Raw genomic sequence first — 18,391 nt, forward strand, 5'->3', positions numbered from 1 at the left:
CCTGTTTAGTTCTTTCTGTCATAAACTAGCGCCAGACCCTGGACCTGGACCATCCCATCTCCACCCACTGATAAGACACATCGTAAACCTTTGAGCAGTCAGCAGGCAGATAAATGTCAGCTGATTTTACTGGTTTGTTTTTACTGAATCACTAATGCAGCACAGATCTAGATCAGCTCAGTCCTTTTAAACCACGAGGTTCTGACTGAGACAGGTCCTACTCAGGCTGTTATTACTTAGTCCTCCAGGTTAGACTGTAGTCAGGGAATCCAGGTCCTGAAGGTTCAAAAGTGTGAAGCTGTGGAACTCTGTCCTCGTGGACGGAGGCTTGATAGAACCAGGATGAAAAAGGGGATTCAGGTCAACCAGGTAGGTTTCCTGAACCCTGGACTGGAGTTGGAGATGACGGAAAGAAGCAGCATGGCACAGGTGAGTCTGACAGTTTTGTCCTGGGAGACGAAGGAGAACTGACTCCATCATGAAGTCATCTCAGTATAAAAACCAGTTCTAGGAGCGTCATTTCGGACAAGGAGTTCTTTTCATGAATTGGACTGATTACCTGTCCACCACCGCTGACTGCTAAGAAAGGCCCTGCCCCCTAAAACTCTTAGAACTCTTCATGACATGAGAAGGTGATGAATGGATGGATGGATGGATGGATGGATGGACGGATAGATGGATAGATGGTTGGATTGATGGATGGATGGATGGGTGGATGGATGGATGGATGGAAAATAAATTAAACAAAGTTAACCCAAAAACAGGTTTATAAAGACTGAAGGAGAAAAGCATAATCTGTTTTCTGAACTAAAAACACAAAAAAACTAATCAGGAGACCTAAAAAACACTTGTTGACTTCTTTTCATTTGTTACTTAGGTGTCCTCAGGTCTCTGTGTGTTTTCAGGTCTCTGTGTGTCTTCAGGTCTCTCTGTGTGTCCTCAGGTCTCTGTGTGTTTTCAGGTCTCTGTGTGTCTTCAGGTCTCTCTGTGTGTCCTCAGGTCTCTGTGTGTTTTCAGGTCTCTGTGTGTCTTCAGGTCTCTCTGTGTGTCCTCAGGTCTCTGTGTGTTTTCAGGTCTCTGTGTGTCTTCAGGTCTCTCTGTGTGTCCTCAGGTCTCTGTGTGTTTTCAGGTCTCTGTGTGTTTTCAGGTCTCTGTGGGTCTTCAGGTCTCTATGTGTCTTCAGGTCTCTGTGTGTCTTCAGGTCTCTGTGTGTCTTCAGGTCTCTCTGTGTGTCCTCAGGTCTCTGTGTGTTTTCAGGTCTCTTTGTGTCTTCAGGCCTCTGTGTGTCCTCAGGTCTCTGTGTGTCTTCAGGTCTCTGTGTGTCTTCAGGTGTTGGAGAGTCCTACAAAGTCCAGGTCATCTGTGACTGCAGCTGTAAAGACTGCAGCTCGGTGGGCGTCGTACTCCAGAGGCCGCTGGAAGCAGAGAAGAAGAAAACTGGCTGGTGTGTTCAGGTGGTTTTTGACAGTCCATCCTAAAGATCTGATTAGTTTGTCCTTTAAGTCATTTACACGTTTTCAGGGGTTCAGCCGGAGCTGAAGTACAAAGGTCTTGCTGAGGATGATGTAGGTGATGAAACCGACACCATAAACAAAAACCAGAATCTGAATAAAAAACTTCTGGACCATTTCAGACAGCTGGCTGCAACCAACGAGGACACAGACCAGGTAAGATAGACCAGGATGCAGACCGGGTCTCTTATGAACCATGGCCACATGTCATACAGCCATTTCCATGCTGATAAAGAAAAGAAAGAAACAGAAAACTTTAATAGATGAAACTGAGGCAGTTTAACAACACCTGAACTCAGTTTAAATCATTTAAGATTAAACTGATCAGGATCTGGTGCACATCTGGATGTTTAAAGGTATACATGCTTTTCAGGGTTTGTCCTGTATCTGTTGGTTTGAACATGTGTGTGTGTTCAGGTGGACCTTCAGTTCCTGGACGAGGTGATCTCAGATGGAGCCGATCCAAACAGCTCAGACAGATATGGACAAACCGTCCTGCACGAGGTCACATGATTTCATTTGTGTTCAGCTGGTATTCACTGCAATGATTTATACTTCAGTGTATGTTCTAATAGGTCACATGGACACAATTCCCATGATTCTAACAAGTCACATGACTCAAACAGGTCATGTGACTAAAGGTCCATTCCTGCTTCTTTACCTCATAGGTACATCTGTTTTAAACGTTATCATGTGTCACATGAATTGCTTCATTTGATCCACAAGGCCCCCGAAAACGGACAAAATTATGCACACAAACAACGCAGCAGATGGACGAAAGTGTCCATCCATCTGCTAACCATCTTCTGCATTGAGCATAAATGTGCCTTAACAGGTAACATGACTCTAACTAGCTGGTCACACGATTCTAACAAGTCACATGACTATAACAGGCAACAAGACTAATGGTTCACATGATTCTAACAAGTATGTGATTTGACTCTACAGATCCCGTTACTCTAACAGGTCAAATGATCCTTTTTTTCCAACTTTGTTTATTGAATATTTTTAAACATTTATGAATATCGACATACAGCGACCAAAATATACAAAGATGACATAATTGAAGAGTAAAGGACTGTATGCAACACCCCAAAACAGCCATCCAACCTCCCTTTAAACCAGCCGTCTGCAACACACTCACACATACATACCTGCACATTCTCAACCCACCTCCCTCCCCTTAGATAAAGTAAATAAAAAACAAAGAAAAAACACAGAAGGGAAAGCATAACTAAATTAAACAAGTAGTAAAAAAAAAAAAAAAATTTTAGGACAGGATTCTCTCTACTCAACCTCTAATCTGTGGGTGTAATCAAGAACCTCTGCATGCTGTGTAAAGGGATCCCAGGTGGCATAACACAATTTCACAGAGCCCTAAACAGGAACCTGAGGTCTCAAGTTTCAGATTGTACATAACTCCTTTGACGCAGCAGGTATGTGAAGGAGGACGAGCAAGTTTCCAGGTAAGCAAATTCAACATGCAAAAGAGTCGTAAACAAGACAACATGCTTCAGCACCTTGGGAAGGTCCATATTGGCCGTGCTTAAGGTAGCAAAGCCATCAGACCAGAATGACATCAGTTTAGAACATGACCAAAACATGTACATGATCGGCCGGAGATGGGTGACATCTGCCACAGGCCCCACCAATGGAAGGGTACATTTTTACTAATCTAGCATTCGTGAAGTGGATCCTACAAAAAACTTTGCTCTGGATCAGTCTGTGATGGGTGCATATAGAAGACAAATGAAGCAGGGATAACGCGGAGGTCACACAATTTTAAAAGGTCACATGGCTCTGAAAGGTCCCATGACTCTAACAGGTTCACGATTTGACTATAACAGGTCAAAAACTGGACAAAAACACTGCATGTTTGTGAACTCTGGCAGAAACAGTTGTTTATTTGTATGTGTTTGTGTGTGTGTGTGTGTGTGTGTGTGTGTGTGTGTGTGTGTGTGTGTGTGTGTGTGTGTGTGTGTGTGTGTGTGTGTGTACGTGTATGTTTGTGTGTGCAGATATCCCGGGCATGGAGTGTGGATGTGATGCGGTTCTTTCTGGACCGGGGCTCGGACCTCCTGCGCTCAGATGATTTTGGAGTCACTGCGCTGCATGTGGCCTCAGCACTGGACTACCAGGACATGGTCCAGTTCCTGCTGGACTGTGATGGTGTGTATGTTTGAACACACTGCTGCTGGTGGGCAGTGTATTGGACGTGTGATGTCAAAAGGAAGGTTTCAGGCTCAGGTGTTCTTGTATCTGTCAGCGGATCCAGGTGCTTGCACTCATCAGGACCAGCAGACCCCGCTTCACTATGCTGCCAAGAACGATGCTGTGGGCTCCATCAGGCTGCTGCTGCAGGCTGGAGCCTCCATCAGCTGCACCGATTACAAACAGCGGACACCACTGCAGCTCGCTGCAAACATGGGTACTGCTGACATCATCACCAGTTAGACCAGTGAATGAAGCAGTAAATGAATGCAGCATGTTGCTATAGTCATCATCAGTGACATCATCAGTGACATCACTGTGCTTTCAGAGCGCAGCGAAGCAGCTCGCGTCCTGCTGGAGCACGGGGCCGAGGCAGGACTGAAAGACTCTGACGGACAGCTGTGTATAACTGCACTGATTGGTCGGATGAGTCCTGTGGTAACAAAGCCCCACCCACAGTCAGATAGCAGCGCTGTAACTGGTACAAATATATTATATGCGGTAACATGTGGTTGTGTGTTGTTTTCAGGCCCAGCTAGCGCTGAGTCAGTTTCAAGTGACAGACAGGATGACCAGGCAGCAGTACTTCTACCTGAACCTGCTGGAACCAGATCCACACTCACCTGAAGGCCTCCAAGGTAACTCAGCTCAGGTACAGGTTTACTGCAGACTGCTGCTGAGCTCTGATTGGTCGGCTTGTCAAAGTACCACTCTGCTGTCATCACTGTCTGTCCTTGTGTTATAGGAGCAGTGGAGCCCACATCTCCAGTAAGTTAAAGCTGGTGTTAGAGATTACAGAGGGTAGGCTACAGAGGAAGAGATAACAAATGTAAAGGGCAGATTACAGATAAAATGACAGATTATACAGGGAATATTATACATTACAGATTACACAGGGAAGATTATAAATGAAAGATTTCAGATTACAGATAAAGAAATAGATTACAAAGGGCAGATTACAGATTACAGAAGATTTATTATAGATACTGCAGGTCAGATTAGAGATTACACATGGAGAATTATATATTAAAGACTACAGATTACAAAGCACAGATTACAAATTAAAGAGGAGAGATTATAGATTACACAGGACAGATTACAGAGCACAGATTATAAATTATAGAGAAGAGATTATAGATTACACAGGACAGATTACAGAGCACAGATTACAAATTATACAGGAGAGATTATAGATTACACAGGACAGATTACAGAGTACAGATTACAAATTATACAGGAGAGATTATAGATTACACAGGACAGATTACAGAGTACAGATTACAAATTATAGAGGAGAGATTACAGATTACAGAACACAGATTACAAATTATAGAGGAGAGATTACAGATTACAGAACACAGATTACAAATTATAGAGGAGAGATTACAGATTACAGAACACAGATTACAAATTATAGAGGAGAGATTACAGATTACACAGGACAGATTATAGAGCACAGATTACAAATTATAGAGGAGAGATTACAGATTACAGAACACAGATTACAAATTATAGAGGAGAGATTACAGATTACACAGGACAGATTATAGAACACAGATTACAAATTATAGAGGAGAGATTACAGATTACAGAACACAGATTACAAATTATAGAGGAGAGATTACAGATTACAGAACACAGATTACAAATTATAGAGGAGAGATTACAGATTACAGAGCACAGGTTCTGTTCTGTTCAAATGTTTCTGTTCATCAGCTGCAGGTTGTTGTTCGGGAGGGGAAATTGGACCTCATAATGAATCCAGTGTTTCTCAAACTGATTCAAGTGAAATGGAAACTCTATGGAAGGTAAACTCTCTTTGATTGGTTGGATTTGTTTGACATTATCACTGTTGTACTTTACTGACTGTCCATCTTTGTCTCTGACAGGTTGGGGGCGTGGCTCCTCCTCATTCTCAACTTGCTCTTCAACATTTCCTGGACAACTGTAGCCATCTCTGCTTCTGTCCACCGAGACTCACCTAATCGCTACATCCTTCCTCAGGTGTTTTCTCTGTATCTTTCCTGTATATGTCTTACCTGTCTGTCTCTGGATTTATGTGTGACACCTGTCTAACATGCTGGTATCACAGCTTTCTCTATGTACCGTTGTTTCACCGGTCTGTCTTACCTGTCTCACCTGTCTGTAACTGTGTCGTAGGACTGGTGGCGTGTCCTTTTGGTGGTTCTGGCTCTCCTCATTACACTGGAGGAGGTATTAAGGGAGGTACAGGACATCCTGCATTCGAGGAGAAAGCTCCGCCTCTGGCAGGAGTGGGCTGAGCAACGTCTCCAAGATGACTTGCGCTACTCACATCCCATGTGGCCTCAGGTAGGGAATACGATGACATCATCAAGGTATCTGTTAAACAACACATACAGCGTGAGTACAGCTAGAAGTATCAATGGTAGTATAAGTTCTGATCCACAGACATGTTGGTTTTGAAGATGTTCTGAATCGGCAGATTAGCCGTCATTGGACAATCTTACACACCCCTGGACTGGTTAAAATGATATCTTTCTAGACATACTCACTTATTTACATTCTAACCATTCCCCTTTCTTTCTGGTGTACCCCAAGTTTCCCTGCTGGACATTTCCCGTTCATCATCTACCTCCTCTGTCTTGGCGATATTGTCAAAAATATGACATTCAGTTCCATTGGTATTTGGATGACACCCAGTTTTACCTGTTCACCAACTCTGACAAGTCCAACCATAAACTGCATCTGGTTCAAAACTCTGCTGCCCAAATTATTTCCAGAACCCCCTCCTTCAGCCACATTACACCCCGTTACACAATGGAGTGCAGCAACTCCATTGGCTTCCTATTAAATTCCACATCATTGACAAAATCTTACTTCTCACTTTCAAGGCTGTCAACAACCTCAGCCTTCTGTATTTTATGGCAATTTCTCACTAGTACCCGCTTAGCCCTACCCTAATTCAGCCGACACCACACCACACCACCCCAGTTCCAATTGTTCCCATTACAGAAGAGGCCAACTGAGTTCAGTGTGGGCGGGGTCATCTTAGCAAGGTGGCTAGTAAGTATCATGAAGTAATTTGTTTGCGACACACATGGAACAACAACAACGTGAGCTGCCATTAACTCCGCCAATTGCTGAAAAACCTTCTCATTACGAGTTTTGTTGGCCAACAAGCACAAAAAGATCTTCACCTCTGTGTTGGACCGTGGTGATTCTTTATGAAACGCCAACTCTGCCAATGTTGTTATCCACAGTCATGGCTTCAGGGTTTAAAAGGTGGCAGGGTCGTTGTCATGACTCATTCCATGATGTCAAATTCTGGCCAGTAGTGGCCTCATATCTCGACATGTCAGGATTTTCAGCCCGGCTCCACACCTTCAGAACTCAGACGGCGTAGGTGCTAAAAATGTATCTACTCGCCCTGGGAAACTCCTTGATGGGAACACCTACAAATCAGGAGGGGTGGTGTCGGGCTGGGCTTAGTGGGTACCAGAAAGGGTCATTATTGTTTGTCTTTACACTAAAGTCCTATTTCCACCAACAGGTCTGAGTCAGTACGAGATGGGTAGGTGTGCATTTTTTTAATGTTTCTACAAGCAAACACTGGGATGGCTGCCACAATATCCAACCCGTCCTCCTTTTAGGGACCCTTCTGTTAGGGCACAAATCTTATAGATCTAATCCAAAAGGGGGGAACTTGGCATACAGGAATCAATTGGTTGGTTGAATCAATGAAAGGACTGCAATCTTCATCCATCCATTTCCCTCGGCCACCTCATTCGAGGGGAACCCTGAGGTGTTCCCAGGCCAGCCAAGAGATGTAGTCCCTCCAGTATTTCTTGGGTCTTGCCCAGAACACCTCCACAGGGAGGCATCCAGGAAGCATCCAGACCAGATACCTTAGCCACCTCATCTGGTTCCTCTAAAGGAGCACCGGCTCTACTCTGAGCCCCTCCTGATACCCGAACTTCACTTTCTGTCAGTAATGGAGACAAATGGATACGGATGCTGGATCCCCCGCTTAATTTTTCCCTTACTCATGAGCAAGACCCCAAGATACTTGAACTCCTTTTTCCTGACCCATGCCACCCTTTTCTGACTGAGGACCATGGTCTTGGATTTAGAGGTGCCGATCCTCATACAAGCTGCTTCAACTTTTGTGACTCTTATCCAGTGAGAGATGGAAATCACGACCTGATGAAGCAAATGAAACCACATCATCTGCTAAAAGCAGAAACCCAGCCCAGAGTTTACCAAACCAGACCCCTTAAAACCCGACTTCCCCTTGAAATTCTGTCTGTAAAAGTTATGAACAGAATCTGTCAAAGGGCAGTCCAGCATTTACTGGAATCTGATCTGATTTGCTCCCAGAAAAGTGGACAATCCAATCAGGAGCAGCTTAAAATCAACCAGTGAGCAGAAAGTTCTATGTGTGTGTGAAAAGAAGAAAAATAATGCTCCTCTATGGCTGGAATAAAGCCAAGAAGACGTTTCTGATGCACGGTGGCGCCACAAAGCAGCTGAGCTGGAGTTGGTTTAGTGAGGATAGCAGGTAAATAGTAGCAGGAATAACTGGAAATGAGGAAAAAGTGGAAACATGGAAATAGTTTCTGTTGTGTGTTTGTTTCAATAACAATATTTTTTCTCCTGAAAGCCAAGACTTGAGAGAACGATGAGATGAGAAAAGGTTTGGTCACTGTTGATCTGTGTGTTATTTCTACAAAGTTCTGTTAGTAATAAATTCTGCTTTCTTCTTCTGGTCGACCTTTATGCTGCTACATCTATTCATACATTCATTTTACATTATTTTACCTCCCAATCTGACAGCTGAGGCTGGAAACATCATGTCTGACGCTGACTGGTTTATACTCGGTTTAAAAGCTTCAGTTGCTGCATGAATTTTTACATTTAAAAACCCAGGTGAAAAAATATATGTATCAGAAAATGGCTTGGAGTTTTAAGGGTTAATGTGTTTGTGTTTCTGCGCAGGAGAGGCGTTTCCTTCTGGACCAGATCGCACAGATCCACAGGATAAGGGGAAGCTACAGCCAGGATCTGTGGTACTAACACACCTGAACTGAAGCCAGACTTATAAAATGATGAGATGAACTCCACCAAAATCTTTTACTGTGCAGAAAATGACACACACACACACACACACACACACACACACACACACACACACACACACACACACACACACACACACACACACACACACACACACACAAAACAAAAACCAAAAAAACAGAACAAAGACAAGGAAAAGACAAAAACAAGAACTTTAAACTCTATTTTCACCATCCTGGATCAAACGGCTGTTCTTCAAGCTGATTTGTATTTAAATGTACAGTTTGTTCCTTCTTTTAAACTGGTAGATGTTTTTACTTTGCTTTAATTTATCTGATAAAATTCCATAGTTTTACCCCTGGTACTGAAACGTTTTAAACTGATGCATTTTTATATTTATTTCCCTCTTTAATTGTACCCCCTTTTCATTCTGAAAACAGCAGAGAATTATTTCTTGATCTAAATATTATTTGTGATGTTTTAAACTGAATCAAATCTGGAAATTTCAGAGCTCGGATTCTTAAGAAGAAGAGTTCATTTGTGTGATTATTTTTTGTTACTTGGGCTCTGGAACCACTGTCCTTGAGAGGGGCTGGACCCTCTCCTGTTGCTTCTGGTGAGAGGCGCTGAGCAGGTGTGGGCATGCTCATTGCTTGGCGCCTGTATGTCGGGGTTTTCCTCAGTGGATGAAAGGGTAGCCTCTCTCAGCCTTCAGGTGGGCGGACAGGTCCTGACTGTTGTTTGTGCTTATGTACCAAACGACCACCCTTTTTGGAGTCCTTGGAAGGGGTGTTGGAGAGCACTCCTTTGTATTTACAAAATGCAGTTAAATAAAGTACAAAATGCAGTTAAATAAAGTAAGTGATGTATAGAAGGAAAAAATGTTACTGGTTACAAGAAAAGAAAGGAGGCAGAGGAGGATGTTGCACCAACATGAACCTTGTCTCTGTCTTTACTTGGATGCTTGGAAAGTGCTCCCTCTTGTGGCAGTTATGGCAAACTGCATCTATGAATCTGCAATCAGATTGTCCGTCATTTCTTCCGCATCAGTCTTGATCCAGATGACGGCTGGTCTGCGGCCACCATCTGAACATGGTGACCCGGTGCCTCCATCCTGACTATGCTTCATCCTCAGCTGATGTTTCCATGGTGCTGCTAGCGTTATTGCTCTCATCACCATCAGCTTTTCATGTTTCTAATGATGAATATGTTGAATATAGTTATTACCGTCTTATATGTCTTCTTTTCTGACTTTTGAATGAAGCTGGGGTATCCTCGCCTGTCTGAACAAACACCTGCTTCATAACTTGAAGATAACATCCGGAAGAGAGAGCTTGTGTTTTACTGGTATCTCCGTGTGCTGTCAGGAATGTCTTTGATTGGCTGGCTTACTCTCTGCTGACGGCGTCCTTCAGTGTCCACATGGCCGACGTGTTTCATCCATCCGTCACTCTTCAGACCATCAGTCTGCGATTCTTCTCCATCACCATCATCTTCCTGTGGCTGCGTCTCATGAAACACGTCAGAGCCTTCAGGTACAACATACACACACATATTACACTGTTAAGGTTTTTACTTTATTTCTGATGGCAGCTGAACCCTCTGACCGCTCTATTTGGTATCACTGAGGAGGGGGCGTCCCTGTCTCCAGATAAATGTTGCACCCTGTCCTTCACTTCCCTCTTGGCTGGATGTGTCATTTTACTTAAACAGAGGGATGTTGACCCACCTACTCACAAACACTGGCTAGCAGACATTATATTACCACCAAATCCATATTATTCTGCTTGTTCATGAAGATTCTGAGTTTTCAAGCCTCACATTTAGCACAGCCTTTCTCAAACTGGGGGTCAGTTAATTTCAGAGGGGTCACCAGATCACTGAAAGAAAAAAAGAAGAAAAGAATAGGTATATCCTACATTTCTCAAATAAATTTTGAGATTTTTTCAGGGCTGACAAAATTAACACATTAATGCAAAGAGATTAATCTGAGAAATTAATGCATTAGTGTTTTTGATGACATTAGTGCATAAACAAGCTTATGCCATGTAAAAGAATCTGAACATGGCTTTATGTTGGTGAGAGAAGTTGATTTTGGGCATGTTTGTGAACCAAATTAATCAAAATCTACTTTGTTCTCCTGAAGTTTCTGATGTTTTTCAAGCCTTGAATTTTGTATTTATATCAACAGCTGTCCAGAAAGGCAAGGCAAATTTATTTGTATAGCACATTTCATGTACAAGACCATTCAAAGTGCTTTACACAAAACATAAAAACATTACAGCAAGGTGCAGAAAAAATACAAGTGTATTAGGAAAATGAAGATTAAAAAAAATTAAATTGATTACATGAAAACAGAAAGAAAAAAAAAAGCTCAGATAAAGTAAGAAAGTTAAGATTTCAGCTTAAAAGAACCAGCTGCAGATTTGGACCCTTACAGATATTAAGAAATAGTAAAAGGCAGCAACACATAGCAAGAATCACAATAAAATCATAAATTACATTAAAATGATTAAAAGCAAGATAAGTTAAAAAGTTTCCATGCAGATTTCATGTAGGCGCATGAGAAAAGAAATGTTTTAAACCTGGATTTAAAAGTTTCTACATTTGGTAAAAGTTTAATCTCCACTGGCAGTTTGTTCCACTTGTTTGCAGCATAACATGTTTAGTCTGGACTCTGGTTTGGACTCTGGTTTGGACTCTGGTTTGGACTCTGGTGTGGACTAGTGGACCAGAGTCTTTGGATCTAAGAGCTCTGCTGGGTTTATATTCTCTGAACATATAACAATTAAAATCTATTCTGTGACTGACTGGAAACCGGTATAAACTGGAAACCAGTGTAAAGATGTTAAACTGGTGTGATGTGTTCAGATCTCTTAGTCCTGGTTAAAACTCCAGCAGCAGCGTTTTAGATGAGCTGCAGATGTTTAATGCTCTTTTTAGGAAGTCCTGTTAAAAGACCATTACAGTAATCCAGTCTACTGGAGATGAATGCATGGATGAGTTTCTCTTGGTCTTTCTGGGAGACTAAACTTTTAATTCTGTTGATGTTTCTGAGCTGGTAAAAAGCTTCTTAGTGAAGCTTTGATGTGGCTGCTGAAAGTCAGGTCTGAGTCTATCAACACTCCCAGGTTACGAACTTGGTTGGTGATTTTAAGAGCCCGAGTCTCCAGGTGTTTACCAATGCTGACCCTCTTCTCTTTGCTACCAAACAGAATAATCTCAGTTTTGTCTTCATTTAATTGTAGAAAATTCTCCTTCATCCAGGTGTTTATTTGCTCCAGACACTGACACAGTAAATCTATTGGGCTGCAGTCATCTGGTGACAGAGACACATAAAGTTGTGTATCATCTGCATAACTTTGATAATTAATGCTAAAGTTCTCTAATATTTGACCCAAAGGGAGCATATACAAGTTGAACAGAAGAGGTCCAAGAACTGACCCCTGGGGGACTCCACAAGTCACGGCCACTCGCTCAGATTCATAGCTGAAACACAGTTTTTACAGGCTTACGGGGGTTTTTACCAACGTATGTTGGCGTTCACCGACTGATGTATCTTGGGGGTTGTGGCTCATAAAGTTTGAGAACCACTGATTTGGAGGTCGACCGCAGGATGGCCCATCTGATATATCACATAATGAATCGGTCAGTAGTCACATCTGACATTCAGGTCCACACTCCTTACCAGTGAACTGTAACAGGATTTAGTAGTACTCATATCAGAGTATTTGTCTGTGTACTGGTTTTGAAAAATTGTGGTGTGGTTCCATCCCTACTTACAAAAATTATGCTTGATTAACTTAAACTTCCTTTTTCTTTCTATTTTTTCTTTACATATGACCAAATCATATATATTTTTCAAATCAATAAACATATTTGGGGGGAAAATTTCCTATCTAAGGAAATCAACAGATTGTATCAAATCTTTTTAATTCATTCCTCCATCCTGAGCTGCCCGAGAAGACACTGGAGAGGAAAAACTTTTAGCAGGAAGGAAAACCTCCATCAGGACCAGAACCAGGAAGGAAAACCTCCATCAGGACCAGAACCAGGAAGGAAAACCTCCATTAGGACCAGAACCAGGAAGGAAAACCTCCATCAGGACCAGAACCAGGAAGGAAAACCTCCATCAGGACCAGAACCAGGAAGGAAAACCTCCATTAGGACCAGAACCAGGAAGGAAAACCTCCATCAGGACCAGAACCAGGAAGGAAAATCTCCATCAGAACTGGAACCAGGAAGGACGGTTATGTTCCGGCACTGGTTGTGGATGGAGAGGACAGGAAAGCGGTCAACCAGCAGCAGAATTCCAGGCCTTCCTGCTGAGAAAGAAGAAGAGAAACATGAATGAATGAACAACGTCAGATGTTCCTATGTGGAGAGCAACGAGAACAGAGAGGAGCCTGACAGGCAGCTGATCATCATTCCAGTTGATCAATACAGCTGATCATGTATTGGTTTGTGTTTCAGATTAATGGGACCGTTCATCGTCATGCTGGGCAGCATCATTGGAGATGTGATGCGTTTCCTGTTCCTGTACGCAGAGATCTTCATCCCCTACGCCTGCAGCTTCTGGATCATGTTTGGAGGTCGGAGTGACTGTGTTCGTTGTATTGCTGCCTTTGTGAGGACAGTGACGTTACTGATGATGTCACTTACATCTTCCCAGGATCATCATCAGTTCCCAGCATGCGGTCTGTTTCCAGTCTGCTCTACAGTCTGTACAGGATCACTCTGGTGGACGAGTATGAGTACGCTGCCATGGTAACAGTGGACGAAGTCATGGCGCCTCTGCTGTGTGGGACCTTTCTGGCTGCGTCCTCCATCCTGTGTGTCAACCTGCTGATCGCCCTGCTAACAGACACCTTCCAGAGGTCAGAGGTCAACCCTGGACCCAGACCTAAACCCAGACCTGGACCCAGACCTGGACCTGGACTACCAGCTGGACTCAGATCTGGGGCCCAGACCTGGATCTGGACCCGGACTGATACCTGGATCCAGATCTGGACATAGACCTGAACTACCATGTGGAACCAGATCTGGACTAACACAATAACACATCTTGACTAACCTGTTCATTTATTTTACTGGTCCTGCTTATATTCCCTCTGTGTGTGTGTGTGTGTGTGTGTGTGTGTGTGTGTGTGTGTGTGTGTGTGTGTGTGTGTGTGTGTGTGTGTGTGTGTGTGTGTGTGTGTGTGTTTGTGTGTGCGTGTGTGCGTGTGTGCATGCATTAGGGTGCACGATAACTCACAGGCTAACGCTGTGATGCAGCAGGCAGCCGTCATCCTACAGGTGGAGGAGTCCATGCCCCTGCTTCGTCGTTTCTATGACAACCAGTACCTGTCCAAACACTGCTCTCCTCTCATTGATTCCTGCAATGACATCACACCAGACTCCACCTTCCATCATCAGAGTGGACAAATCACAGTGCAGATCAAAGTGTGTATCATCAGAACATCATGTTTCCCTTTGAAATCTCCTTGATCAGAACACGATGTCGGTTTGTTCTGCAGGAGACCCTGGACCAGTTCCTAGTTCTACAGAGGGACATGGAGACATTCAGAAGTTCCAGGTGAGATCACCATGACATAAAAAACAAGTTTGTTGCTGAGCAGGTCTAACACAGACCCTCTCTACCAGAGTCCAAACAGTACAGGATCTACAGAACCGGGAGCTTCAGGACCAAGATCAGCAGAACCGGGAGCTTCAGGTCATCCGAGCAGAGTTGAAGGAACTTCGGGCCCTGGTCCAGCAGCTGGTTCAGAACAGGACTGACTTTGTCTGACAGGACTAAGATCAGAACCAGGATTTAAACCACTAGGAAGACTCCTTAATAGCACTAAAAGTTTTTAGCTTCCCTCTTAGAACCTTTTCACAAAGCTGCTGAGAGTAACTTTTACTAATGAACTGAGAGAACTCTTAAGCTACAAGAAAGGGGCGGGGCTGACCCCCGTTGCTATGGATGATGTCATGTTTCCTGACGCTGTGATTTGCTGTCTTGGGTCTTTCGATGTTCTAGGTCTCTGTCAGTAAATTCATGTGCTGCTGACTCCAAATAAAGATATGAAATAAAATGTAGGTGTAAGTGTGACAAACATTCAGAACATTTCATTACCAGCTCAGCCATGACTCATCAGTCTTCACAGATTCAAAAAAGAAAACACATCAATAAAGTGCAAAACATGAATCAAAACACCATCTGTGTTAATACTTTTACAGTTGATGATTCTGACGTGTCCCATCGATAGCGCCCACCACACCAGGCAGTCCAGCTATGGCCACAAAGTCTGTTCTGACCCGGAGAGTAGGCGTGCATCGGGTGGAAACCGTAGAAATTGATGATGTGGGTCTGCAGAGGGTGTTTGTTGTTTGATGCTTACCGATGGCTGAGATATGTAGAGTTCATCCGCCCCACATAGCTGTGTTCTCCCTGTAGCCAAATAACATAATGTAGGCACAACTTTGATCTCCGGTGTAAGTGTGTTATTTCTGGTTGTCAGTGCTGTCAGTGCATCCCCGACCAGCTCCTCCACGGTCATGACACCCTCGTGATTGAGACGATACCTTTTTAAAAGCTCAGCATCATTAACGTGTTCCAAAATGTCGATTCGGTTACGTGGATTACCGACAGCAGCCGTTATTGGATTTCGTCTCTGATTTACTCCGAGCATTTTAGGAGTCCTCATGACTACTCCGAGCCATTTCAGAGTTAGGAGCTAGTTTTAGCGCTAAAATGCTTTGTGACATACTCGAACACGAAAAGTTTAGGAGTCCTACATTTAGCACAGACATGCCCACTTTTCCTACAAGTTACTGCTAAATCAGCAGGTTCGGAGCTACATTTAGCCCTAAGATTCTTTATGAACACGGCCCCTGGTATCCAGCATTCATGATGACCTCCTGTGAGCAGCAGCGCCCCCTGCTGTGTGGAGGCTGTTTTCTCCCATGTGAGGCGAGTGAGTCTTTAACCACAGCTAACAGCTGTATCAAATTCCTAAATTATATAAATGATGGCTGAAATGTAACAAAATAAATTAATTACTTATAAACTGAATTATTTTATTGTCTTGTCTGCATCTTTAAAATATCAAACATTTTCATTTTTTTATATCTTTAAAAATGTTTGTTTTGAGGTGTTCAACATTGTTTTGTCTTTGACTGCTTTAGTAGAAGAAGAATATTTTTACTTTGATTGTGTAAAAGACACTGGAGCTGTCACCCAAATAATAATAATAAAAAAGGCACCTTATCATGTTTTAACGTGATAGTTTATTGTAAAAATGTAAAATGGATCTAAAAATGATAACTTTTATTATAAGAACATGAATGAAAGTAGCTACTCTATCAGATTGTTGCAACCTAGAAATAATGGAGCAAAATACATTTTATGGAGATTATTCTTGTCAAGCAGAAACATTTCAGTTCTTTTTGTCAAGGATTAATTATTCTACTCTGATTTATTGTTGTTCGCACAGAAATGTGGGACAGTTGTGAACAACATGGTGCGTCACCTGTGCGCAGTGAGATGGTGTGTGTGCTGCTTTTGGTTAATAACATGTGCCAGTGATTACACCTATGACTGTCTTCTGAAAATAAAAAAGTAAAATTAAAAAGGCTATATGCACCGCTGGGATTGGGAGAATGAAGTTGTTGACACGAAGACGAAGTCCCATCTGCTTTAAGGGTGCAACGTCCTCCAAGCTTCTCCAAATCATTTTCCCCGTACAAAGACGAATACGGTTTATAGTCCATGTTTTCACCACCAAACTCATCAAGTTATAACTTGATATGTTTCACGTTTTTTAACAATAAACTATCACATTATAATGTGATATGATTCATGTTTTGACAATAATAATATCAAGTTATAACGAGATATGGTCCCATCTTATTTAAGTGTCAGCTCTAAGCTTCTGTACACTTAAACTAAAAAAAGAAGGTCGGCTGATGTCAATCTTAAACCTGCAAACAGCCAGCAGGGGGCGACAGCTGTGGCAGCAGGAAAACATCTGGGCCCAGTTGCTCAAAAGATTTAATCTGAATAAAAGCTATCTGGATTCGGGAATCCCATTTTTTTATGATGAAGGCTCAAGTAATCCACCTCACTTTTATCTCGGTTCTTCAAAGCAGCATTGGACTGGATCACCCTGATCCAGAATCATGGTTTGCAAGATTACCGAATCTGGATTAACAGAACTTAAAAAGCTATGTGTAGCACAGCGTTTTAAGGTAAAAGAGGTAAAAAAGCCAGTATGGGGTTACTTTAAGTGTTTTTCATTTTGAGACAACACACACAAATCATAAACATCCATTTCTAATTATAATTCTATGACTTCTCATAGGTAGCTTGTGCCTACTTTATCTACTTTATCACTGTAACGGTTGAACAAGTCAAGAGCAACATATAAATATTAGCATATGCATAGAAAAAAATCCAATCAGATTACGTTTAAACTACTGGCCCCTGCTTATCTGAATAAATCCTGTTTTTCTCTTCATTTGTGACAATACCTTTTCTACCAGAGGTTATGGTGTCCATCAAAAGTTTGACATATTATCTTTTACAGAATCCTGTAATCTGTCGCCATATCTTTAATTTTATTTGTCTCCGTGTCTTTGCAGTGCAGTGGCTCAGGCAGAGGAGGTGGGTCGTGAAATGACCCGCAGGTTGGCGGTTCAATTCCCACTCCCCCAGTCATCTGTCTTTGTGTCCTTGGGCAAGACACTTAACCCTCCTTACCTCCAGTGTTGGCATTGCTGGTGAATGAATGTGGATGAATGGTTGGTGGTAATCAGAGAGGCCGTAGGCATGGATTGGCTGTCACGTTTTTTAATCAGCCTGCCCCAGGGCAGCTGTGGCTACACAAGTAGCTTAGCATCACCAGGTATGAGTGAGGAGGGAATGAATAATGGATACACAATGTAAAGCGCTTTGGGTGCCTTGAAAAGCGCTATGTAAATCTAATCCATTATTATTATTATTATTATTACTTTTGCCTTTGTTTGTTTTATATGACCCCCCCTTGTTTTCAGTGTTTATTTTATCTTTAACATTCCACAAATGTCCATTTTTAATGATGTGTTTATTTTACCTAAAAACTTTTTTTTTTTTATTCCCACTTATCATTTCAGGTTTTAATCCTTATAATATTCCAGAGACTAACAATTTTTAATGTTTAAAACATCCCCAAAATTCATATATTTGATATTTTGTTTATTTTAGCTGAAAACATTTTAAAATTACTTTTTAATGCTGTGTTTTAACTCAAAAACATAATATATCTTGTTTTATCTGAAACCATTCTGACAATTCTCATTTTACAATTGTGTTTTTTTGTTTGTTTGTTTGTTTGTTTTTGTTTTTTTTTTTACCTGAAAACGCTTTTAAAAATTCCCATTTCTAATCTAGTTTGTTTTACCTTATAGTTTTTTTTTAATCTTCCATTGCAATGTTATGTTTAACCTGAAAACATCCCCAAATGTCCTATTTAAAGTTTTGTTTTACCTAAAAACAACAAAAAAAAAAAAAAACCACGCCCCGTTTTCCAGGCCCCGCCCCCATTATAATAATTTCCGGTTCCGGGATCTTTTTGTTCCACCGAACT

General features: G+C 42.1%; 1 protein-coding gene across 1 annotated transcript; it reads left to right on the forward strand.

Moving 5' to 3' along the window:
* Positions 1 to 82: 82 nt before the first annotated feature.
* On the forward strand, positions 83 to 14,855 carry LOC121655848 (transient receptor potential channel pyrexia). Its single transcript, XM_042010716.1, has 19 exons — positions 83 to 429; positions 1,330 to 1,444; positions 1,522 to 1,667; positions 1,929 to 2,015; positions 3,530 to 3,680; positions 3,778 to 3,939; positions 4,051 to 4,160; positions 4,252 to 4,360; positions 4,468 to 4,490; positions 5,439 to 5,530; positions 5,612 to 5,726; positions 5,883 to 6,053; positions 8,700 to 8,770; positions 10,148 to 10,315; positions 13,254 to 13,372; positions 13,453 to 13,657; positions 14,021 to 14,225; positions 14,300 to 14,358; positions 14,427 to 14,855. Exons 1-19 carry the CDS (start codon positions 343 to 345, stop codon positions 14,569 to 14,571), a joined length of 2,340 nt encoding a protein of 779 aa, XP_041866650.1. The 5' UTR covers positions 83 to 342; the 3' UTR covers positions 14,572 to 14,855.
* The last annotated feature ends 3,536 nt before the right edge of the window (positions 14,856 to 18,391 follow it).

The sequence above is a fragment of the Melanotaenia boesemani genome, chromosome 16, assembly GCF_017639745.1.
Source record: "Melanotaenia boesemani isolate fMelBoe1 chromosome 16, fMelBoe1.pri, whole genome shotgun sequence".
NCBI lineage: Eukaryota > Metazoa > Chordata > Actinopteri > Atheriniformes > Melanotaeniidae > Melanotaenia > Melanotaenia boesemani.